The following is a 25,351-nucleotide window of genomic DNA, read 5'->3' as shown; positions in this document are numbered from 1 at the left end:
TTATGCTTTAGTATAAAGGTGAAGACACAATCGGTGGCTCGGTGATTTCTTCCAAAGGTTATATTTCTTCCTTGTAGACATGGAATTCTAAACAAGCGAGAGTTATCAAAGGTAAGGGGAAGGTTGTGTGCTTGCACTGTAGGCCTCCATGCTGCTTATAAGCTCTCCAACCTGTCATTTCTTGCTACCAGTTGACATGAAGACTGGACAAAACCAAAGCCACCTTGGATCAAGCCAATGTGGATAGGCTATCGATTCTAAAATTGGAAGCGTCGTGCCCTTCATCGTCATCTGAAACCATATATGTGAAGCTCTCATATCTGCAGCTGAAATAATACCTAGCTGCTACAATGCTGAGGAGGCCAAAGCTCGAACATCTGCTGCCGTCCCGGAGTCTGACAATGCCGCTGTCTCAAGACTATCCACAATGGTGACAAGAACCTCTGAACGAACTGGAATGTGTAGGATGAGATCAACCAGGTTAAAACATCTTTTGAGATTTTTTTTGCTTCCAAATTTGAAGAATGTGTAACAAGCTTAAAGGGTTCATCACCCGTTTTCCTGTTAAATTTATTGTAACATGCAGTATATACTCAGCTGTCTGACAGTGATTAATATACTCTCTTCCGGCTAGAAAAGTCGCTGTTGTTTTGTTCATTGGATGCAAGTTCAGCCATGACACTCAGCTTAGCCATCGAAGTGGATGGCCGCTCTGTAAACAATATAGATTTGTATAGTAAAATATTTTTATCAAAAAGATTCCGCCAGATAGGGATGAAAGAGAAAAAAGCTAGATGGAAATGCGGTGGTTGGAGACTTGGAGTTGCCCTCACTTTCCCCACTCTAGAGCTGTAGAGCACTAGGCCAAGCGGCTAAGCACCGGTCCATCCAATTGCCACCGGCCCTAGCCAATCTCCCGGCCATCAGCAACTGGCCACCCACGCCGCCGCATCACCTCCCCAAAATTCCTTTCAAGAGCGATCGCCAGAGCCCCGGTTTCCCATCGCCGCCTCGATGGGGTGCGGGCAGTCCAAGATCGACCTGGAGGAGGCGGTGTGCCGCTGCCGCGACCGGAAGCGACTGATGGCCGACGCCGTCCAGGCGCGCAACGCCTTCGCCGCCGCCCATTCTGCGTACAGCGTCCTCCTCAAGAGCACCGGCGGCGCGCTCTCCGACTTCGCCCACGGGGAGGCGCCTGACCCCAGCATGATAGCCTCCCGTTCCTACCAGGCCGCCGTAGCGGCGGCCGCAGCCGCAGCATCCGTCTCTGCGCTGCCGCCGCCCATCACCACCGCCGTCCTCATCCCGCCCTCCCCGCCGCCCCCGCCCTTCATGGACTTCTCTCACGGCAGCCTCCAGCGCTCCTCGTCGACCCCCAATATCCCCATGCCCGACCCCCGAGTTGCTTCCAAGGACCACCCGTTGGCTGAGGCTCCTATCCGGGAGGAGGAGGAGGGCGAGGAGCAAGATGGTCATATCATAACTGACAGCGATGATGATGACGATGGTAATGATGATGATGATGACGATGACGATGATGATGACGACGATGAGGAGGAGGACGATGATGATCATCACGAGCATGACGATTTCAGCATTGACGATATGGTGCACGGACAGCCGCTGAAGCGTGGGGTGATGGACAGTGTGGGGTCTTCTCCAGTGACACCACCGCCACCACCTCGGCTAAACCCGTCAGCATTGACGCCGGCGTCTGCGACACCACCGCCCCCCATGCCAGAGGCACAAATGGCTACTTGGGACTACTTCTTTGGTCCAACCCCCACACCACCACCCACCTTGGAGCAGCAAGCTGAGGAGACTTGGATGGATAGGCGGGAGAAGGAGTCAGTTCCTGCGGTGAAGGCACGAGTGACGAACGCAGATATTAGTGAGCCAGCTGCATCTCTGCAGACTGCACTGGAGAAGGCGAAGGCCATCAATGAGCTTGCCGCAAAGCTTCCTCCATCGAAGCCGATTATTAGGAAACCACCCAAGGCACCTGGACCGCCAACAGAAGTGCACCACCAGCATGCCATGTCTATGGGTGCAGTTGAAACCCAGAAAGGGAAGATTCTGATGGTGTCTGCCAGCTTACTGCAGATTGTTGCTCAGCTTGATGATAACTTTCTTAGGTCTTCAGAGAGTGCACATGAGGTGTCAAAAAAGCTTGAGGCCACTAGGATGCATTATCACTCCAACCATGCTGACAGTCGAGGCAAGTGTGGCTACTCAATTTATTTTGTAATCCGTAGTTTTGAATCTTAAGCAACAAGGTGCACCCATCGATTTAGAAAATCACCCTACTGCTGATGTTTTGTTTTCGAAATTAGAAAATGATTAACATTTATGCATCAATTTCCACGTTCTTTTGGAATAGATAAGAGTGGAAACTAAATTTCTGCTCCGTGGCAGTTTAATATAACATCGTGGTACCCATTTAGACTAGCTTTACTGAGCACATTTTCTTTCTAAACTAGGCATAAAATGGGTACATCATTTTGATTTCATTTGTGAGGTTCCCTTTGAACCTGTTGTCATCGCACCCACTCGAATCGGAAAACTGCATCTTGTAATACTTTGTCGAGTAGTTGCTCACAGACACGTCTGGAAGGGTTTCTTTTGTACTTGTCTTGGATGCTAAATTTACTGTAGGGCTACTATGTTTACCGTCATTTATTGTTTTATATCTAGTTTCATTTTCAGAATTCAGATAACTTATCTCAGTCATAGCAGTTGTGATCCCTAGCAGCTACTTTCCTGGTCTACTGAATTTGAAGTTTGACCTCCCAATTTTGTGGCTTGTAGAGTGTGGTACCCAATTACGCTTTCTAAAGATACGTGGATATTTTTCAGGACATATTGATCATTCTACAAAAATTATGCATGTTATCACATGGAACCGCTCCTTCAAGAACTTACCTGACCAAGAGGATATACGTGGAAATTTTGAGATTGATGAACGATTCGAAACTCATGCCACAGTACTGGACCGGATGCTTGCGTGGGAGAAAAAGTTGTATGATGAAGTGAAGGTAATGTCCTTTAAACTAGATGTTTAGACTAGTTTTGGTAATATACTTCTCATTTTTTATCGGTTTATCCATGCCCGTTTTCCTGCTAGAATATTAGTGCATTTGTCTAAGTCTCTGTGATGATGTTTTGAAACCCGTGCTGAACAGTGAACACCTCTGCAGCCAAACCCCTACTATTATGAGCTTTTGAACCATGGAACATAAATTTGCTCAACCTTAAACACCACTTCACTGCTTTTTATTGTGCATACGACACTATCTCCTACTGTTTGTTGCATCATGTCCAGCATTTACCAAAATGCTTCTTGATAGCACTGTGGGTGTCCCAACAATGAGAAACACGTCGTTGATCTGGGTGGAGATAACTTTGATGATCTGACTACAACATGGAACGTTGTTGTGCCAATGCAATCACTAAACAAACTCCAGAGATGTTATTGATCATGCTGGGGCAGGATGAACCTGACCGAGGAAGTCTAATACTATATAATAATCTAAGAATAAGTGAGAACTACAATATGCAATCTGGATATTGCGAATATAGATTAATTAGATTAAAAGATTTGGGTTCAGTAAGGATGTGTTCGGTTCCAGAACCATGAGGCATGGAACGGAATGGTTCCATTCCAACGTCATGGAATGGTTCCCTACCCGTGTTCGGTTCGGCAAAAAAGATGAACGGAATGGTTCCGTACCCATGTTCGGTTCGGGGAAAAACGTGGAACGGAATGGCAGGATTTTGGTTCAGCTCACCTGTTTCACGCTTATGGTGAACATACCTGCCGCATCTAACAACATACCAATAAAAAATTTGGCAGCACTTTGTTTGTATTTTCAGCAGTAAGCAATAACAAATATATTCATATAAGCATAACACATACTCCCTCCGGTCTGAAAAGATCGACGCAGAGCCAAGGAATCGGTAGCCTATAATTACGTAACTGCCGCGTCGATTAAATCGGACTCGAGGTAGTATATGGCAGCAAATATAGTACACAATTAGATCCAAACGACCATAATAGGCATCGAAATAGTCCAAATTCAACCATGTCAAGTTTAATGTCATAGTAGTGATCCAAAAGCAACTAAATAGAGTTCATTACAGTCCATATTACATATTATGGTCCATGGAATAATAAAGTTCATTGCAACCCATCAACGCACTTGAAGTTCATATCATCACTTCAAATTATAGAGCACTCCAAAGGTCTTCTCCACATACCTACTCAACCAAACCAACTTGTTGTCAACTTTAAGCGTCATGAACGCTTTTGCAGTCTTCGGATTGTCAACAAGATGAGCATAGTAGTGAGCAATATGGTCCTCATCAAATCCCTTGAGTGCAGCCAAAGCATCCCACAATTTGGTGAAGTTTGCATCTCACTTTCATCTTCAACATCAACAGAGAAGGGATCATTCCCTGACTTGGCGTATTTCCCCGAAGTAGTGGTAGACCCAAAAATTGTTTCCATTGCACGATAGTGCTCAATTGGGTTATTCAAGAAGGGGATATCAGATTTGTTGTTCTACAAAAAATGAAGAAGTGAGTAACATATAATAGATGCAAAGAGTGAAAGTTAGTAGCAAAATGTTCAGGGAACAAACTCACATCACAATGGCCTGCATAGTGCTCATCGCTGAGCCTAATAGTGCAAGTATCCTCAAGGCCCCACTCAAAATTTTCAATTGGACTAGCCTGCCCCAAATCTTCCTCCACTTCTTAAGATGGTTGGAACATTGTTCTCCGGTTAGAGATAGCTTGAAATGGTCATTCAAAAACTTGGCACATTGGTTGTAATGACAAGTCTTGAAGCCACTTGAAGTTCTTGCACCACTAGCCACAAGGTCATCCAAAAATCCTAGATGCATGGTGGACATGGAGTTGGTCCATGCTACCACCCCTCCCTTGGTGCTCTTGCGTGCACCGGTCACGGTTGTATCGATGGTTTCAACGCTGTCCATACGACCATACCTGTCCAGCCAACAAAACCAAGGGTAAAAATGATTTTGAGCATCACAAGCAAGTGGTACCATTGCAATAAAAGAGTACATTCTGTCCAGCCACAAAAATATTGCCAAAACCTGATTTTGAGCATCACAAACATATGATTTCATTACAATAAAAGAGTACAAATGTACCACAACTCAATACATGGTCTCGTTACATAGATAGCACTACAAATACATGAAGAACTAGATGGTCCAGGCGCGCTCTGCTGCGCTGTCCTTCGATATTAGCGATTTGATTCTCTCGCTTGGGTTTTGTGGTGTGTCGTCGTGTGCGTGGTTTTGTCTCACTAAGTTTTGGCGCTGAGCGAGCACAGTACTGTGGGGTAAAGGCATGTGTATTATACAAAGCCAATGATAATCCAATAAGCTCTAGTTTAGTGGGTCGATTCTAAGATAGAAGATAGTCCTTATTTCATGAACTTGCACTTTGAATATATCAACATAAAATTGAGTTATCCAATGTCCCTTGTTCTATTTTCCTTACACACGGTACCGATTATAGATATTGGATCACACACATAGCATGTATATATGAAAAAAAAGTGTCCATGTTGAATCCGTACAAATTGAACGGAGAGAATCAATGGAGTGCTCTGAAATCGAGTGAAATCATTAGGACCCAGCACAGAACCGGTAGCCACACATATAGAGAGGGAGGGGGGACACATATAGTACAGCTCATGGAGGTAGTTGTCGCTGTGGGCATGTATACAGAAGCTGGATTGGCAGCCCAGCAAGTGCATGCGGTCTTGTACTGCAAAACTTGCCTTACCTGCAAGCACGACCACCGCAAGAACCAAGTGTAACATGAATCTGTGGAAAGGAGCATGTACTTCAGACCCCACAAGAAGACATGGATTCAATGGCTATTGAGCAAATACAGATGATAAAACACAGAGCAGTATCACCAATAATTATATCTAGGAGCAAAGGGTAATTATTTTAGTTACTTTATTAATGTGAAATTTTAGCACATAATCCCCACAAGACTAATTACAGAAAATGATCAATCAACCGTATTCCCAGCGTGTTTTTATTCATCTTAAAACTGCATAGTGAGAAAAGGCATTGAATTGTAGAAAAGAGAGTAAAGAAGTGAGGATTACTAGCTTCAGTTCCAGAAATTGTGGTTGCAAACATATGTCTAACTAGATGATTCCCCGCGCGTTGCTGTGGAACATTTGGTTTAAAAAAACTCAAATTTAGAAATGCTCGTACAAAATAGATAAATAAACATTTTAACTGCAACTTGTATAAAATACATTTAAGGGTTAAATAATCACCGCCTAACTCCTCACAAACATTCCACATGCATATATCCCAGAAGAAAATTACATGATGTCATATCGATCTTATTAACTTTGCAATGGTTACATACTCGCATACAGGAAACAGAAAAGGAAGTTAATAAGTGTTGTTTGCTATGTCCAAAGAAGCAATTATCTCTGCTGGGAAGCAAGATACTGATGCCACGACGATCATACTTTGGAAATTATGCACTTATGTGGCTCTGTAATTCTAGAACAAATGCTCCATAGGAATAAGCCATTATCTATATTTGAGCTCATCGATCTGTAACATTTGCAGTGAGGCAACTACATGACTAAGAATACAATACTACACACAAATAAGAGTTAATGTTTATTCTTCAAATCCATGAAATTAATTGGATAATGAATGGGCATGAAATAAATCCTTATAGTCAGTGCTAGCAAACTTGTCCATTCGTCCAACAATCAACACCTCACAGTCTTCAAGATCCAAGAAACCTGATTGTGGAATGGATCAGGTGCTCGAAGCCAATGGATCAATAGATGTACTCAGTGTTCATCATTAAAATATAGAAAACCGTAGCATTACTATTTGAACTTCCATAGATATGAAGATGAATTTCTGCAGGTACGTACTTGGAAAGCAGCTAAAAATAGTGAATGCACATCTAGGAAGTTATATCCATTAGCTAATATTTCCAGCTGACATGCGACAACAAAAAAAAGCTAATCAAAGTTCTACCATGAAGTTTTTTTCGAAAAAGGTGCGGCCAACTTACCCACTGAAAAATGGGAAAATTCTATGAAGGAAGATTCATGGTCAAGATGGCAACTTACAATCTCTTCCAGGCAAGACCTGTCTCATTCATCCTCCTAATAAAAGAAGGGCGTGGAATATTAGCTTTTAGATCTTATATGCAAACTTTAATCTTGAGGTGGCATAGTCCAGGGAGAGGAAGCGCCATTCGTGGCAGGCAAGTGTGAGAATCAGGATAAACGTATGTTCAGTACTGCAGTTGAATTGAAACATTGAAGCTGACCAGTTTTTTAACCACTAGCATAGGGGCATTACTTAAAGTGAAAAAGCGAGATGAATACAATCGGATTCTAATCAAAGTTGACAGCTGTGAGATTACCTTGTACGGGGGATAGAATTCCTCACGTGGGTACTTCAGAAAGCCTAGCCTTGCATAGTGAACCGAAGCTCGAATCAATTCCAATAACAGCAGGGCTCTGGGATCTGCAGTGTGGTCGTCCAGGAGAACGATTTTCTCTTGCGTATGTCATGTGATGCAGTTTTCCATGGCGTTGGTGTGATTTTCGTGTGCGACTGGCAGTCATGATCTGGCGACCCACAAGGTCGACGACGGCCTGTGGAGAAATATGGTGGTGAGTATGGGAAAGATGACGGCGATGCAAGCCGCAATGAAGTTGGATGGAATTTAAAGGCAGAGAAATCTGCACTGGCTCGTCGTATGTCATCGGTTTCCTTTTCTCGCGGAGTTAGTGTGGGAGAGGAAGAGACCGTGGCATTGTGGAATTAATGGTGAAGAGGGAGAGGCGGACATCAATGGTCATAGGCGGTGTCGCGTTTCATTGATGGAGAAGACAAATAGTCTTGGACTCTTGAGCTGGTTTATCACGTGATCATCAATGAAGATAGGGGAGTTGGCTGCATGTGGTGGGCCGAAGCATTGGGGATGGGCTGCTTCGGTTGGATTCTTTTGCAAATATTTTTGTGTGTTTCAGCGAGGTTTAAATTAAATCCAAACGGAAAAAGAACGTACAGAACGGGATATTGCTGATGTGGCAAATGTGACCGGATGACATGGACCTGAAACTGATGAAATGATGTGGCATACTTGCATGTTAAGAGAAATCAACTTAGTGGGTTGCTCCTATTTAGATATTATAGATGCGCTTAGGACTTCTGATGATATGAAAAATTAAATAGCACATGAATGTCATTGTTGACCCTATTCCGCACTTTCGAATGATTAAGGCATAATCAGGAAAAAATAACTCTAGAAACAGGGAAATTTTAGAAAGTGGATCAAATCTCTTCTCTTTCTCTAGGACAGCTTCGAAAAGCTGACATTCGTCAAAACCCTGCAACAGAACTAAAATTGAGATTATTACTTTGGTGGCTCTTTTGAAGCTGCCCACAGCCCACCTGACATAAAAGTAAGAAAGGTAACTTATTTTTTTTAAAAGGTAAAAAGGTAACTTGTCATTTGAGATGGGCCCCAACTCAGCAAAATGCAAATATTGGGAGAAAGGAAGCCATAGGAACTGAATTCATGTGATCAGAAACAGTGATGGCGAATTATTGCGTTGAGAGCTCCATGTTTTCTACTAAGGCCAAAGCACAAAACCATCTAAACTTTCAACATAATACACCTATGTATTATCGGAATATTGGATGTCACTCAGTGGCAGGTTATGCCATCGCCGATCTGGTCAGCCGCAGCGAACCGTTGCACCTTCTCTGCTCTTTGCTATAATGATCAGCAGTACGTACCTAGTCATCTTCATAATCTACCACGGTCTTCCCTCTTAACCACTTATGCTCTGATCTCTTGACCTCTCTTCGTAGATAGAATGATTAAGATAAAATACCGAGAAAGGGGGGATATCGAAACTCGCGTTGCCTGCTAATCAATCAAGAAGGATAAAAGATGCAGAGGAGAGAAAGAGTAAAAGGGGAAGAGAACAAGTAATCAAGAGTGCACATGTAGCGAAATAAAGTCGGCAGTCGGGAAAGGACGGAGCAGCCGGCAGCCGCCACCCTTCTTCGTGGCCGGGAGCTTCGACGCGAACTGATGCCATCTGGGGCCGGCGGCCATCTTCACTCGCGCCCGATTCCACTGCATCACCCTCAACCTGGGTGCGCTCGAGCTCCACTCTTCCATGGCACTACCCGTTGTCGGAGGACAAACTACATCAGCCAGCCAACACGCAGACAGCAAGGACATGATGCCCCTTGGCGTGAGACGCAACGATGCTCACCTGGGATGTGCAAAGCAGCCTCGAAACTCAGACTGGAGGTGAGGCTCTGTAGCGCCCATGTGGTCATCTGCAGGCCCCCTCCTGGACCTGGTGGTGCTTACCTAAGGGAGATGGAGGAGTGGAGGAAGTGGTAAATAGAGGGGCACCGCTCGGCCACCTCCAGCTGGAGCTCGACCCGAGGAGAGGAGTGGCGGAAGAGGGAAACAGAGGGGCGCCGCCTGGCCTCCTCCAGCTGGATCTCGACCCGAGGGAGAGGGAGAAGTGGAGGAATAGGGAAACGCGAACGGCGGCGGCCTAGCCGACTGCGACGGCGGCGGCCTAGCGGACTGCGACGGCGTCGACACTGGTGGCTTTGCGGATGGCGCGCGCCTAGGGAAGGAAGCCCTAGCGCGGGGATGCAGGGCGTCGAAGAAACCGAACGCAGCCAACAAGAACAAAGACGCGGTCAACCAGGTCAATAGCACGAAAGCAACCATCCCTGTGCATGTAGGGCCCACGATAACGACCGGCCGAACGTTCACAGGCTTCCAAAACACTGGGAGCTTAGAGCTCTTTAGAGATGTCACACTCAATGACCATACAAGGCCTGCCTATCCACCCACATTTGGTTAGCCATTTGTTGCCTACCGTTTACCATGTCCCTATGGTCTCTTGCTTGTTGGCTTTGTGTCCGGATTGGTTGTGTGGTCCAAGTCACCTCCGGTATAATGAATTCATCAATTCCTTGAGATAGTGCATAATTATGAAGAACACAACAAGCTACAACAATGTCCACTTGTACCAAGAAAGTGAAGAATGGTGTGGCATCATCTAAAATTTTGAATCTCCTCTTGAGTGATCCAAAAGCTTGCTCTACCGTCACCCATAGAGATGAGTGCCTAAGGTTGAATAGCTCCTCTGCATTTTGGACGGGATTGCTGCCCCACTCGTTCAAATGGTATCTCACATTAGGAAAAGCTGGCGAGAAACGGCGCTTGGCTCCATATCCGGCATCAACTAGATAGTATTTGCCTAAAAATAAAACACATTATGGTGACAATGGTTTGGACAACATATGCACAATTAATCAATTATATATAAAGTCAATTTTGTTTACCTTGTGGTACTTGTAGGCCTCTCTCACGTGCTAATGCATCAGCTAAAACACATGCATCATGTGCTGTCCCCCTCCCAACCAGCCAACACATATGTGAAGCGAAGGTCAAAATCTACCGCTGCCATCACATTTTGAGTGGCATTTTCCTACCACGAAAAGCATCTTCCATATCTTTTGGAACACATCCTCTCACATGTGTGCCATCAATTGCTCCAGTACAATCCTATATAGTGACAAATGTTAAATGATACTCTAAGATCATCACTAGCTAAAAGACCAACAATTGATAGAAGTCACCAAAGAGATCACAAGGATTCAACAAGGAGATGGAGTGATACAAGATCTAAGATCTATGGTAGGGTTCCCACATGGGGGCAAGAACATGGCTCAAGTTCTTTCTCAATTCAATTTTAATCTTAGGTCTGAGCCAACAAGGCTATTTATAGTGGGTGGGGCGAAGGGATAAGTTACATGTTGAAACAGACAGTTTTGACTGAAAGTCCTATAAGTGGAAGTTTCGGTCCTAGGGGGCGGAAGTTTTGGTCAGGGCGGAAGTTTCGGCCAACTTCCGGTCTTCTTCCGGAAATGACCGATTTGCTTGCAGCAACATCCAGGGGGCTTTGAGCGCGTTTTCGGAACTTGGGTGGAACTTGGGGAGAAGTACCGGCGGGCGGAAGTTCCGGTGCTTGGTGGCGGAAGTTTCGATTGGATCCTCGTCACTGAGACTTTCTTCATTTCTGGACAACATCTGGGAAGCATCTGGGCGGAAGTTCCGGTCCTGGAGGGCGGTACTTCCGGCTGGGGCGCTGGAGCTCCATCTTCTTCATCCTCAGCTCCCTCTCCATTGGCTTGGTCTCCATGGCTTGCGTCTTGTTCGATGTACCTGATTGGATACAAGATATTTGAATGAAGTAGCATGCCATCCAATGATGTATCAATGTTATGCATGGAAAGGAGCAAATTGACCTCTTGGTGCGTGATTTTGGCTCGTGCTCGTGTCATTGGGTCATGAGGAGTACTTGGTGGTCTTGACGCGGAGGTGTCCAAAAGCCACCCCGTATCATCTCGCCCCTTGGAAAAGAGTCGTCCTCGACTCTAGAGTGTCTTCATTTCCTTGACTTGACATCATATCCTTGATGTTGATGACGTACTTGGTCTAGAGGGTCGTACCATGGAGGTTCATGAAGCACATGTCGTGGTCCGTGGTGATGGTTGTTGGTAGTCCATGTAGTCGAATATTCTCCCTAAGCAACAATGTATGCATGTGTGAAGCATTAACCGTTCTAGAGCATGGCTTGCATTGATCGAAAGAATGGAATCTAGCTATCACATCAAAAGTTGGAGCATGGTTATAGGGGTTGGAAATGGACTTAGCTTGAAAACACATGGGGCGTTGTATGCATACGAGATCGATGTCTCTCGTCATCTTGGTGCCATGGTGGTGTGTGGAGAGCATGGTAAGTGTCTTGTCTCGTCCCTTCTCAAGAGGATCATCAAGTTGGTGTTGAGGATTGTCCGGTACGATGTCGGTGCGGTGCTCTAAGCCTTGTAGCAGGCGAAGTCCGTGATGAAGGTCGTCGTGGTACTCGTCTTGGCACTCCTTCAAAATAAACATAAAAAATAAAGGAAAGGTGAATTCATTAGTCTCCGACGGTGGTTCCTTGTCCTTGCGCACATGGTGTGGTATGGTGTATGGGTTTTCTTGTGTTCCTCTCAACTCGCGTTTAGTGGCTAGGAGGACACTCATCATTTTTCCGTTGTCACTTAACCATTGGATATGGTAAGGGTGAGGATGCTTCCGAAGTTGGAGGTTGAGCTTGGAACATAGTTCGTTGCTTGCAAGGTTGTGACAACTTCCTCCATTGATGATGACTTTGATCGACTTGCCATTGATTTCGGCTCTTGTTTGGAAGATGTTGCACCTTTGGTCTTCATTGTGAAATGCATGAGTGGTCAAAACTTTGGATACCACAAGAGAAGGACTTGTATCATGCTCACATAAAACATTCTCATGGTTTTCCAATTCCTCATCTTCAAGTGTTGTTGCGGCTTGCACCAAGGCTTCATATGCATCTTCACTTAAGTAGTCCACATTCCCATCATTCCGAGTTATCATGACTCTTGTGTTTGTGCACTCAAAAGATTTATGTCCTTGGGCACTACACTTGAAGCAAGTGATGTTACTAGATTCCGTTGAAGCCTTGGATGACATGGTTGATGTAGATGGCTTGAGACTTGTGGTCTTCATGGCACTTTTAGTTGGCTTTGTGGGTCCTTTGAAGAGCTATCACTTGTGTTCATGGTGCTAGTGGAGTCATTGATTGCATTTCTTGCGGCGAAGAAGGACTTGGATTTAGCACTTGCTAGGTCTTCTCGTACTTGGCGCTCGGCCCTTGTAGCTTGATGAAGTAACTTAACCATATTGGTGTATAGCAAGAATTCCACAATCCTCTTGACGGGTATGTTCAATCCATTTAAGAATCTTGCCATTGTTTGCTCTTCTCGCTCATCGACATTTGCACTCATCATGGTCATGTGGATCTCCTTGTAATACTCCTCAACGGACTTGAAACTTCGCTTGAGTTGAGTGAGCTTGTTGAAGATGTCACGTTTGTGTTGAGAGGGCACAAAGCGGGTGTGCATTACTTCTTGCATCTCTTCCCATGTGTCAATGGGCTCTAAGTGTTCTTGAGCACGCTTCTTGTTTATCTCTTCCCACCAAACATTTGCATATCCCTCAAATTCAAGTGATGCCATGGCCACCTTCTTTGCTTCGGAGAAATTGTGAATGCGGAAGATCTTGTCAACCTTGAGTACCTAAGACAAGTATGCATCGGGGTCTTCTTCTCCTTGGAACTTCGGCATGGTGAACTTAAGCTTCCCAAATATCTCTTCCTCATCACGTATGTTGCGCCTAGGAGGTGGTCTTTCTTCACCATGGTCTTGACGTTGTTGAGGTTGAGGTTGTGGACCTTGAGCATCTCGATTGTTGTTTCTATTTTGTTGACGAGGAGGCGGTCTTCCATGATCTTGAGCTTGATTTTCATTGTGGCGGCGGTGTCGAGGCATCACACTTTCTTCGCTTGATGCTTGGTGATGACTTGATTCTTCATTTATCTCAACCTCTTGTGCCCGATGATGTGGTCTTCTACCATGAGGTCGATCATCATGATGGCGACGATTGTCTTGACCTTGAGGGCGTGGTGTCCCATCATGTTGAGGTTGAACAACATTGATGATTTGGCGCTCTTGGTGCGCTTGCCTTTGTTCCTCTTCATTAAGGCGTTGTCTTCTAGCTTGAGCTTCTTGTGCTTGTTGTTGCCGTTCTTGTTCTTCAAGTGCTTGTTGTTAATTGCGGATACGTTCTTGTTCCCTTGCACGAATTAGCTCTTGATCATGTCGTAGGCGTTCTTGCTCTTGTTGGAATTGAGCATGGGTAGAGTCTCTTGTTGAAGGCGCTCTTCCTCAAGGCGTTGACGTTCTTGGTCAAGTTGAAGTCGTGCTTGCTCCGCTTCTTGAGCTTGTTGTTGAAGCACTTGATCATCCACATTATGGTGACGTGGGTCTTCATTGGAATCATGATGAGACGATGTAGGAGCTCGTGACCTTGAACTATGAGAGCGTGAAGACCTTGAGTGGTGTCTCCTATTGTCTCGCCGGTTGAGTTGTTGAATGATAGTGTCCAACGCCGTCTTCATCTCTCTTGTTTCTTGGCCTTGTATGGCGAGTGTTGCTTTCAACTCTTGGGCTTGAGCATCAACCTTCTCATGGAGGTCTTGAACTTGGTTATTGTGGTCTCTTCTTTGCACTTGAGCTCTTTCTTCATAGCGTAAGGTGGTATCTTCCATCGTTGCCTCTAGTTCATTGAGCTTGGAGTGGACGGCTTGAGTGGCTATCCAACGTTGGTGCCGCGTCATCGGTAATTGGTTCCCCTCTCCACTAGACATGGTTACAAACTAAAACAAGAACTATGTTGTGGGGGGTTAGGAAAAACTACCAAAAATGTCAAAACTTGCAATCAAAAATCGAAAAGGTGTTTCAAGTCGGAGGACAACCGATATGTATGCACACACACAAAACAAAAACTCTATATGGTGTTAGGTATGGATGTGGAAAGCCAAATGGAAGAACCAAACGAAATGTCTATTGTCAAAAGGGGGTAAGATCCAAAAGTCACAAGTCAAAAGCGGTGATCACAAAAGGCATACACAAGGTGGAACACACGCACGGGACAAAATGGGGTTAGCGCGACCAAGGAAAATGAGCACGAACAAAATTGGTCCTAACAAAGACTACTAGCTCGGTGTCACGCTAACACAAGAAAGACCGTGGCTTAGTTGCAAAATTGAGAAGCAATAAGATTTGCGCAAGACGCCTCTCTTCTCTTTTCTCTCTTTTGCTGATAAGCTGTGGACTCTTTTGTATATAGGTATCATTCACACACTATTTCTTTTTGTATTTTTCTTTCTTTTTCTCACTATGTAAGGATACTACTATCTATGTAAGTATGTCACACTTCTTTTGCTTATCTTTTTCACAACGAGCTTGCTTCGTAGCTTTGCTCAACACACGCACACCCTCACAGTCGGGGCGGGCGGGACGCTTGCGCAATGCCTCGCAACACTAGAAAGCCACTCTCGATGGGAAAGGTACGCAAAGGAGGCTAGGGCTACAAGTTAAAGGGCAAGTTATACCACTTGATGATGGTGGCCGACGATGATCTCGAACTCGAGATGGTGGTGGGAGGTGTCAAATGAACCGCTTGGATCCTTGGGGTGCCGTTGTCGTTGTCGATGTTGCAGAAGCTTGTGGTAGCTGAAATGACACTCAAAACCGAAGTCCAAACACAAAAAGGTAGTACCAAAACAAAAAACGAAGTTAGCTGTCAAAATTTCGGACGGGCGGAACTTCCGGTGTCTGGGGGCGGTACTTCCGGTCCGGGTTGAACTTCCGGTCCTGCCGGGCGGAACTTCCGGTCTCAACAGATCTGCGGGTTGTTCGTCGATTTGGGCGGAAATCTGGTCCCAAAATCTTTCGAATTCGTGGAAAATTTGGAACTAAAATCTGTGGGAAGGTGGGGGAGTTGTAGATCAACACCAAAGACAAGTTTCTATCGGAAGAAAACCACCAAAAACTCAACAAATCGCGAGATCCAACCAAGGCCAATTTGGGGCTATTTTTTGAGATTTTCGAAAAATTTCTCAAGATTTTTTTTGGGGGTATGGGGGTCAAATCCGTGGCAACCAAGGAGCTCTTGATACCATATGATGAAGGTTGAACCCTAGGGAGGCCCGATCTTCACGGATTTGGGTGGGATTCGTGGGGGAGGAGGTAGGAGACGAAGAACACGAAGGGGATCGGGGATACAAACTCACACACACACACAAATCGGTTTGTCCTCGTTGGCCCGAACCACCAACTCGATAGAAGTTGCAAGGAAAAGACCTTTCGGTAGAAGTCTCGGTAGAAGTCCCACAAAAAGATCGACGAATCGAATCCAAGAGATCTAGAAGGGTGAAAAGATCAAGGTTGGTAGAAGTGCAAGCAAAAGACCCAAAGGTAGAAGTGCAAGCAAAAGACCAACAATTGATAGAAGTCACCAAAGAGATCACAAGGATTCAACAAGAAGATCTAGTGATACAAGATCTAAGATCTATGGTAGGGTTTCCCACATTGGGGCAAGAGCATGGCTCAAGTTCTTTCTCAGTTCAAGCCTAATCTTAGGTCTGAGCCAACAAGGCTATTTATAGTGGGTGGGGCGAAGGGATAAGTAACATGCTTAGGCAGTTTTGACTGAAATTCGTATCAGCGGAAGTTCCGGTCCTTGGGGGCGGAAGTTCCGGTCCTAGGGGGTGGAAGTTCCGGTCGGGGCGGAAGTTCCGGCCAACTTCCGGTCTTCTTCCGGAAATGACCGATTTGCTTGCAGTAACATCCAGGGGGCTTTGAGCGCGTTTTCGGAACTTGGCTGGAAATACCGGCGGGCGGAAGTTTCGGTCCTTGGAGGCGGAAGTTTCGGCTGGATCCTCTTCACGGAGACTTTCTTCATTTCTGGACAGCATCTGGGAGGCATCTGGGCGGAAGTTCCGGTCCTGGAGGGCGGTACTTCCGGTTGGGGCGCTGGAGCTCCATCTTCTTCATCTTCAGCTCCCTCTCCATTGGCTTGGTCTCCATGGCTTGCGTCTTGTTCGATGTACCTGATTGGATACAAGATATTTGAATGAAGTAGCATGCCATCCAATGATGTATCAATGTTATGCATGGAAATGAGCGAATTGACCTCTTGGTGCGTGGTTTTGGCTTGTGCTCGTGTCATTGGGTCATGAGGAGTACTTGGTGGTCTTGAGGCGGAGGTGTCCAAAAGCCACCCCGTATCAGCTAGTACCTTTAAAATATGGGTCAAACCGAGGGTTTCATTCTATTTTTTCTAGAGTCTCCGATGATGGTGGCCTGATATATTCATTACGTAGTTCACCAATGGCATGGAGGACACACTTAAAATATATGCTAATGATCTACCAAAATTGGTTGCCACAACCCTGTTGCGAACATTATGTCCAACAGTGTGCAAAAACATCGTCACTTGTTGCTCCACATTCAAATGAACATATTTCTACATTTGACATCGCATTGCCAAATTTTACGATTGAGATATTCAATTCGCTGCCGATCCCGTTTATGCATTGGCCCATAGCTTATACGTGGTCTTCTCTTTCTTTTTATAGCCCGAACTGCTACAACAATTTGCAGCACAAACAGCAAAAACAACAGCTCCCCTAATCACCTTTTTTCTGTATATCCATCATCTTGCCCATCTACAATGCATTTATTTTTTCATGAATTACCAAAATGCACAATCTGTAATGGACATTGACAAATCATATTGCACACATTTAACAATCAAGTTGGACATATTGCACACATTTTACAGTCAAGCTGGACATACATATCAGCAAACCATAGCAAAAAATCGATTTAGCCAGATTACACAGTACATGGAACAAACGTACCTGCAGGAGTGCCTCCGCCTGGACCCCCTTCACCGCCGGTCGCTGCGCCCACCTTGACCGCCGGCACTCTCGCCGCTCCCGCCCGAACGGACCGCTGGCACGCGAAGGAACCACCACCGCCGCGCGCGCGAGAGACATAGAGAGAGGAGCGTCGGCGGAGAGGAGAGGGAGAGGAGCAGCGCGGCGCGGTGAGAGAGAGGAGTGTCGGCCGAGAGAGAGAGGCGGGCTGAGAGAGAGAGCGGCGGCTGAGAGGATAGGGAGAGGAGCGCCGCGCAGGGAGAGAGAGGATAGGGTTTGGGGTCAGGTGAGAGAAGAGTTTTTTTTTTCAGTCGGTGCGGTGATAGATACCAGCGATTCCTCTAGATTCGACCAAATCGGTCGAAGGACTCGGTTCCGCATCTTCACGGTATATTCGCTTCTGGGGAATGACTCGGTTCCGTTCCTTCTCTTGAACCGAACACAAGGATGGGTGCTGGGTGCGGAACCGTCCCGTTCCATTCCACCAAATTCCAGAACCGTAACACATCCTAAGAAGTCGAAGTTGCAACCGTAGCGAACTTTTAACTGAACAAAACCCAATTCTAAATGATGCCCAATGGCCTTGTTTGGTACTAGAGTTTACCCAATCCCCTAAAAACATCTTCCATTCTAATCCATAATCCTCTTTGTTAAAAAAAATGTCATTTGGTAGGCAGGCATTGTTACACAAATTCATAACAGTTATGTCAAGCAGATAGTTAGGCAAATCAACATAGGTTATAAAAGACTACGAAGCACCGATACTTCAAAGTCTGCCGTGTCCGCGTATAATACTCCGATACCCCGATACACGGGCGATACACGTATCCCAGGAGTATCGGCTTTTCCGATTTTAAAAAGAAAAAAATACCGATACACTGCCAGGGACATCATCGACACGGCTAGGACACAGGAACGTTGGGAAGCCCAATCAAAGCCCACTAGTGACCCTAATAGCCAGTGCGCTATCTATCTATTTTCTTGATTAACCATGGAAGTAGTTTGGATTGAGGTTTCAGCATGAGCGCACCGCCATCGTCGCCGTCTGGAGTCACTCACCGCCGTCTAGAATTGCCTCCCCGCAACCTGGAATCGTTCTCTCCTCTGCCGCCTCAATTATTCTTTGACTTCACAAGTCACTGCATAGCATTTCATTAATTTTATATGTATATTCGCCGTATCGCCGTATTGTTGTTTCTAGAAATTGCCGTATCCTGTATCCGTATCGCCGTATCTGTCTAGCCGTATCGGTGCTTCGTAGATAAAAGATTCAATTTCTATAGCAGCACATGAACAACACATTTTCAAAATCAACATGCAAGAATTCCCAGCATCCAACAGATAAAACTTGTATCACATGATACTATGAACTACTGATGGAACAGTAGCATACAAGAATTTTCAGCATTGTTTTTTTGTATCAAGATAATGTTCTTTAGCGAAGGAACATATGGCTCGTCTCTATCATTGTTGCTTTATTGTGTGTGGTGTTCAAGAAGAACAAGCAGCAAATTCCTGCATCAGTTACAAAAAATAAATAATCTATTTGGCGCAGAAAAACTCGGTGGATGTATGGTTTGCTCCATAAGAAGCTAATCTTTTACATGATTCCAGGTTATTCCAAATAAGCAGTATAGCACCCCAGCAACAATAACATCTACAGAAAGATCAACCTGATATAACTATCTTCAAATGTTACACATGTCCACAAAATAAATTTTTGAACAACAGAAAACAGCTTCACAAATTCCCTCAACAGGAGACATCATCAAACCGGCATAACCTGTGGTAAACATCTCAACAAAACGCTGTTCACAGAGGCAGAGCAAATTTGGTCCTTCTGAGAACAATGGACATATTCTAATGGTCCAAGCTAATGTATAACTGTAACATGTCGAAAAACATAAATAGCAGGTCCCTACAAAAAAAATCATAGCTGACATGTTATTAACCTCTCAAGTAATCAAAGATATATTAGAAAGTTCTGGACTTCTGATTCTAGAGCTAAGAGTGAACTTTGTAACGCCGTTCTAATCGAGGCAACCATGAATCGTAGCTGAGGACAGCCTTACGAACTCCTCTTAGTACGAAGTAAAACTAAGATGCAACATGTGCCTAAGGTACAGTTTGAGATCCATGGCAAACACATAGAAACGGTGGATGGTGAGAGAGGAGAGGACGAGGGGGAAGATCACGGACCGGAGAGAGATCCAGGTTCACCGGAGAAGAGGGGTGGCGGGAGGAGCCGGGCTTCACCGAAAGGATGGAAGGAGTTGCCTTTGGGATGGAAGGAGCAGAGCTTCACATGGCGGGAGAAGATGGGCTTCACAGTTGGGAATTGGGATGGAAGGAGTCACTGCCCCTCTTGCCACCGTATCACCCGTCCCTCTCGCTGCAGCTCCGTACTGCCCCTCTTGCTTCATCTCGGGTCGGGAAAAACACTAGGGGTCACGGTTGGGTCGAGGAAAAAAAACCATTAGGGCATCAAGTTTTCTGGGTTAAGTTGAGGATAAAATCGGGGTGGTCAGCCCTTTACACTCTAAAAAACTGCCTAATTGATGCAGTCAGAAATTATATAGGGCATGTCCTGAGGATAAGGTGACGCAGCACCTAGATGTCTATGGGCGAAATTTATGAAATTTCATTTTGTATGATTCGTCCACATCTTCATGTGATATTATGGTGGCTTCAAAGTCTTGAAATCTACACTTGAAGCACCATCTCCAATCCTTGCATTGTTGCTGGCTTGCTGCCATCTTCATGCTTGATCATGCTCCAATCCTTGTCTCTCTTGTCCATGCTAGGTCCTTCATTCTTGGATAAGAGAAATTCATCTGATTCAGGCTTCATCATATTCTCATGAACATTAGGAATAGTTGAGAAACATAAGTACCTAATAATTGAGTTGTCGCTTGTGAGCTCTAGTGATTGGTCCTTGTACTTGTGATGGACGAGCATGTGTAGATGTAGGGGCAGTGGATGTAAGTTTGACTATAATAGGGATGTCCTCATCACCTTTTACCAGGGAGTGTAATTAACCATTTTTTAAAATACTACTTGGTTTTTAAAGATCTATCATTCAAAAGATAGTTCCTCCAATTCCAAATATAGTCTATTTTTTTCTGAAACTTCAAATATAGGCTATTTGGGTGTTGAGACGGTCTATAAGCCACTTGGATTGCTAATTGCTACTACTCCCTCTGTTCACAATTACCCTGCGCTTTGGGTTTAGTCAAAGTAAAACTATGTAAAGTTTGACTAAATAGTAAGAAGAAAATAGCAACATCTATAATATAAATCTATGGCATTAGAATCGTGATAAAATATGTTTTCATATTGTATGCATTTGGTGTTGTATATATTGATATTTTTTCTATGTATTTGGTCAAACTTTATAAAATTTGACTGTGATTAAACCTAGAACGCAGGGTAAATAAACACATATTCACAATGTTGTGAACATTTGGTGTTGTATCATGTGTTGTTGCAAGCTGCAAAAATCATGTATTATGAAAGCAGATTCACAATGAATCTAGTAATGTGGGACCATGGCAACTTGCATTTGCATTTCGAGGGAGTATAAATGCAGTGATAAGTCAATTCTTGTAAGTAGGAGCAATGATTATAAACCAAACTGCCTCCCCCATCCACGTTCGACTTGGGTTTCTTTTAGTGCCCTTTCCATGTGAAATTTTCAGCTGTTGTTCATTTGCCAATTTTGGTGTTTCCATCTCTGTTTTTATTGGCTGATTAATTCTATGGATGTGCCAAACCAGGCAGGGGAACATATGAAAATTGATTATCAAAAGAAGGTTGCTCTACTGCATAAACAAAAGAAACGTGGTGTTAAACTTGAAACCCTTGAGAAGACAAAGGCAGCTGTTAGCCACTTGCACACAAGGTACATAGTGGATATGCAATCCATGGATTCAACAGTTTCAGAAATAAACCGGCTACGTGATAAACAGCTATATCCGAAGTTAATGGACCTTGTTGACGGGTGAGTGTTCTTTCACTTCTGAGAATTGTTAAGAAATGATGTGTGACATTTTCCTTTTTAAGTTAACTAGGAAATATGCCCGCGCGTTGCGGCGGATTAATTTTAACTGAATATCAGCTACATCTAGAATATTTAAAAATATGTTTATTTGTTGATTTTCAGGCAGTGTCCATACATCTCAGTCACCTAAATTGCATATTTGAGGATATGTTTTTGTTAATTGTCTAACACTGTCCATAAATCTCACCCACCTAAATTGTTATTTAGATAGTTTTTTTATATATATATAAATCTATAAGTTACCTAACATTGCAGTTTACATATTTTGTAGATTTAATAAAATTCCAGCTCTTTTTTTGGTAAGTTATATGCACATGGATGTGTGCTGCTGGTGATGAGATGTTCACCCAATTAATGGTTTACAACCAAAATTTAAGAAAGTTGAATGCAACTCACAAACAGATAATAAACTGAAACATGATTTCCATTTCTTTGCAATACATCAGCATTTTATATTTTTATTTAGCAACATATGAAAAAGATTATAGAACTCATGTTGTGGGCTTGGAAGAGCGAATTTTGATTGCATAAACACTATTCATAGTAATACTGAATCAACAATGAGCAAAAAAACAGGGCATGGACATTGGTTTTTAAAATCCCTCCGCTATATAGCTGAGCCTGGTATCAATCATTGGTGGTTAGGATGCGCTAATAGGCCTATATGTCACCAGTCTTTCTCCTCCTATACTGGTCGGCTACTTCGGGCGTGAGCGACGGGTAAAAGCACCTATAAAAATTGGAAAAGAAAAATAATAGTGCTATCAATTAGTAACACACAAACATCTAGAAATCTCTCACGTCTAATAACATCAGTAGCTAGCACACAACACACCTAAATCACACTGCAGCATCACAGCGAGCTTCACAGCTGATCCAGTCACCATGCCGAAGAAATTAGCACAGACCCATGGAGCTGAACTGAAACATGAAACCATAGACCATAGAACTTGAAGCCTCACCTCCACGCTCGTGTGCTTCTGGAGACTGGAGTTCTGGACAATGTCAGCGTGCTGCTACTTGTTGATTCCTAAAACTCTCACCTGATTCTCCTCTTCATGCGAACAGGAAAAATAAGGACCTGCTCTGTTCTTAGATCTTCCTCCCCTGTCAAATTTCTTGTTGATGTATCTCTTGTTTCCGTTCAATGCCATCAGTCAATTGGCAATAGGACTTGCCGATAGAGCGCACAGTACCAAGGTGGCCTCCTCTAGCGAACAGTGTGTGAGGATGTCCAGCAGGATGACCGCCCAAAGTGTCTTCTCACATGGTGGGCCGGCATAAGAATCTGCAGCAGGGCAAGTCACACACGCGCTAGCCCTCCCGGCGCCGCCATGGCGGCCACCACAACTGTGAATCAAATCAAGAAAAGTGCAGGAAGATGAACACAAATCAAATCAAGAGCTTAATCTGGCTGTCAGGTGCTTGATCCAGTCGCCGGAGTGAAAGATCTGTCCGTCAGGTGCTTTATGAAGTTGCCTGAGCGCTCGATCTGGTTATCGTGGTGCTCGTTCCGGCCACGAGGAAGATCGGACAGGTCTTCAGGCCACTGGATCTGGTTTCCCTGGCGCGATGTCGTGAGAGCTCTAGTCGGTTGTGTGGCAAGAACGGGCAGACGGAAGGGGGACGGTGGCATCTGTTGTAATATCAATGAAAATCAGGGGCAAGAAAAAACGGACCAACAAGCTCTTTTGCTTTTATTATTAGGTATAGATTGGGTTTCTACCGTTCAGATGCAATTAATTGTGTCAATGATATATACCGGCCTGTTTGTCTATTTGCGGTTCCTTCTTTAATCTAATCTATGTGCTGACTAAGTTACCTGATTCTCCTTGCTACTATGATGGAACTACATGTATGTCTATTTGTATAGGGATTAGTTTAACAGGGTAAAATAAAAATGCATTGGCTGGACAGTTTAATCATGTAAAGTGCAGGAAATATGCCGCCACGTAAGCACAGCGCTTCGCAGCCTTGATTGCACCTTGCTTTTTCAACTGACAATTAAATACTCCCATTAGCCCAGAAAGAATTTCACACTTCCTGCATGGCTGCCAAACTTTCTGGACTCTGTTCATCGAGGTTACTTGATAATTGTATCGGCATGTTGGACAAGCAAAAGAATTTTCAAATGTTATGGCTTTAACTTCTAATGTATACCACTTTGAACAAATACTTGGTGATCTAGCGTTTCATTTACGTATCCCACAACCAAGAAAGTCCCTGCCACATTTGACACAAGCTAAAAAAGGTAAAATAAGTTAACCTTGCCCTCTCACATGCCACACAAACCACAAAAGAAAACCGGGAAAAAACATTTCCCCAATAAACTCCGAATAGATTATCAAGAGGAAGAAAGCCTTTTCCCTTTATATTCAGATCATATATTCTTAATACCTATATATTGTTCAATTTTGACATTGCTCTCTATTTAAGCACAACATTGTTCACTATTCGAGCACTTGTTTTTGACCCAAAATATCTGTCTATGCATCCAATTTGATGCCAGAATAGCTGGATCAAATATTCTGCAATTAATGGAAATTGAGTAGAATTCCATAATTGAGTTTTCTAGCTGAGTATAGACATGAATAGCAGACAGTGCATCTCTTTATCTACTTCAATAGTACCAAGTTATGTTTTGTAGTCAAGATGCAGTGACAGGTAGTGAATTTCATGATAAAATAAGAATTACCACCATAGACAATAAAAGAGTTTGTGATGGTATGGCAATTTTTTCTTATTAAATTAGATCATAGCTAGTGTTTGTTTTTGTTTACCATTTCTCTTTATATCAATTTATATTTTGTGCAGAATGGGAAACATGTGGAGCTCTATGCACCGTCATCATAAGAGCCAGTTTTTGATCATATCGGGTATCAGAGCTTTTGAGGTCCCTCCTGTTCCAAGGGAAACAACTGATTTGCATTATAAGCAGACGTGCGAGTTACGAGACATTGTCAGGGAGTGGCATATGCAGTTCGAGAAACTTATGGACCATCAGAAAGGGTACATCAGAGCACTCAATGCATGGTTGAAGCTTAATCTCATCCCCATTGAGAGCAACCTGAAGGAGAAGGTATCCTCTCCTCCGAGGCAGGTAGAACCACCCATCAAGAATTTACTACATGCTTGGCACGACCATCTCGAGAGGCTTCCAATTGAACTTGCAAAAACTGCCATCAAAAGCTTTGCTGAAGTCATAAGCAATATTGTAGTACTTCAGGAGGAGGAAGTCAGCCTAAGGCGGAGGTGTGAGGAAACTCGCAGGGACCTTGACCGAAAGAAGGCACAATTCGAAGACTGGCATAGTAGGTACACAGAAAGAAGGGCATCCCTGGGTGAGGAAACTAACCCTGAAGCAGCCGATGCTCCTAGCGAAGATCCTGTCACTGAGAGGAGAATAGCCATTGAGGAAGTAGAGATCAGGCTGAAGGAAGAGGAGGGGCACCACCTTAGGCTTGCGAGGCAGGTGAGGGAGAAGACGCTCGCAAATCTCCGGATGCACCTGCCTGAGCTCTTCAGAAACATGGCTGATTTTTCATTCTTCTGCCATGACATGTACAGTAGCTTGAGAAAATCTGCAGTGCTGCCTGTTCCCAGAGACGAAGATCAAGGCTGATGCTGTTTGTGCTAATGTAATTCACCTTGTTGGTAGGCAATACTACATCTGTTCCAATGAATAAGGTCCTTTTTTAAGTCAAACTATGTAAGGTTGGTTTGACCAAAATTTTAGAAAAAACATCAGCATGTACAATCTAAAATCAACACCATTAGATACATCATGAAATACATTTTCATATGATATTCATATAATATCATAGTTCCTGATAGTTTTTCTAAAA

At 44.1% G+C, this 25,351-nt stretch overlaps 1 protein-coding gene across 1 annotated transcript; it reads left to right on the top strand.

Moving 5' to 3' along the window:
• The first annotated feature begins 815 nt into the window (after positions 1-815).
• On the top strand, positions 816-25,351 carry LOC124659415 (protein ROLLING AND ERECT LEAF 2-like). Its single transcript, XM_047197290.1, has 4 exons — positions 816-2,218; positions 2,857-3,035; positions 21,223-21,446; positions 24,321-25,351. Exons 1-4 carry the CDS (start codon positions 1,015-1,017, stop codon positions 25,126-25,128), a joined length of 2,415 nt encoding a protein of 804 aa, XP_047053246.1. The 5' UTR covers positions 816-1,014; the 3' UTR covers positions 25,129-25,351.

This window comes from Lolium rigidum, chromosome 6 (assembly GCF_022539505.1).
Source record: "Lolium rigidum isolate FL_2022 chromosome 6, APGP_CSIRO_Lrig_0.1, whole genome shotgun sequence".
Lineage (NCBI taxonomy): Eukaryota > Viridiplantae > Streptophyta > Magnoliopsida > Poales > Poaceae > Lolium > Lolium rigidum.
This window is presented reverse-complemented; position numbering and strand designations above follow the sequence as displayed.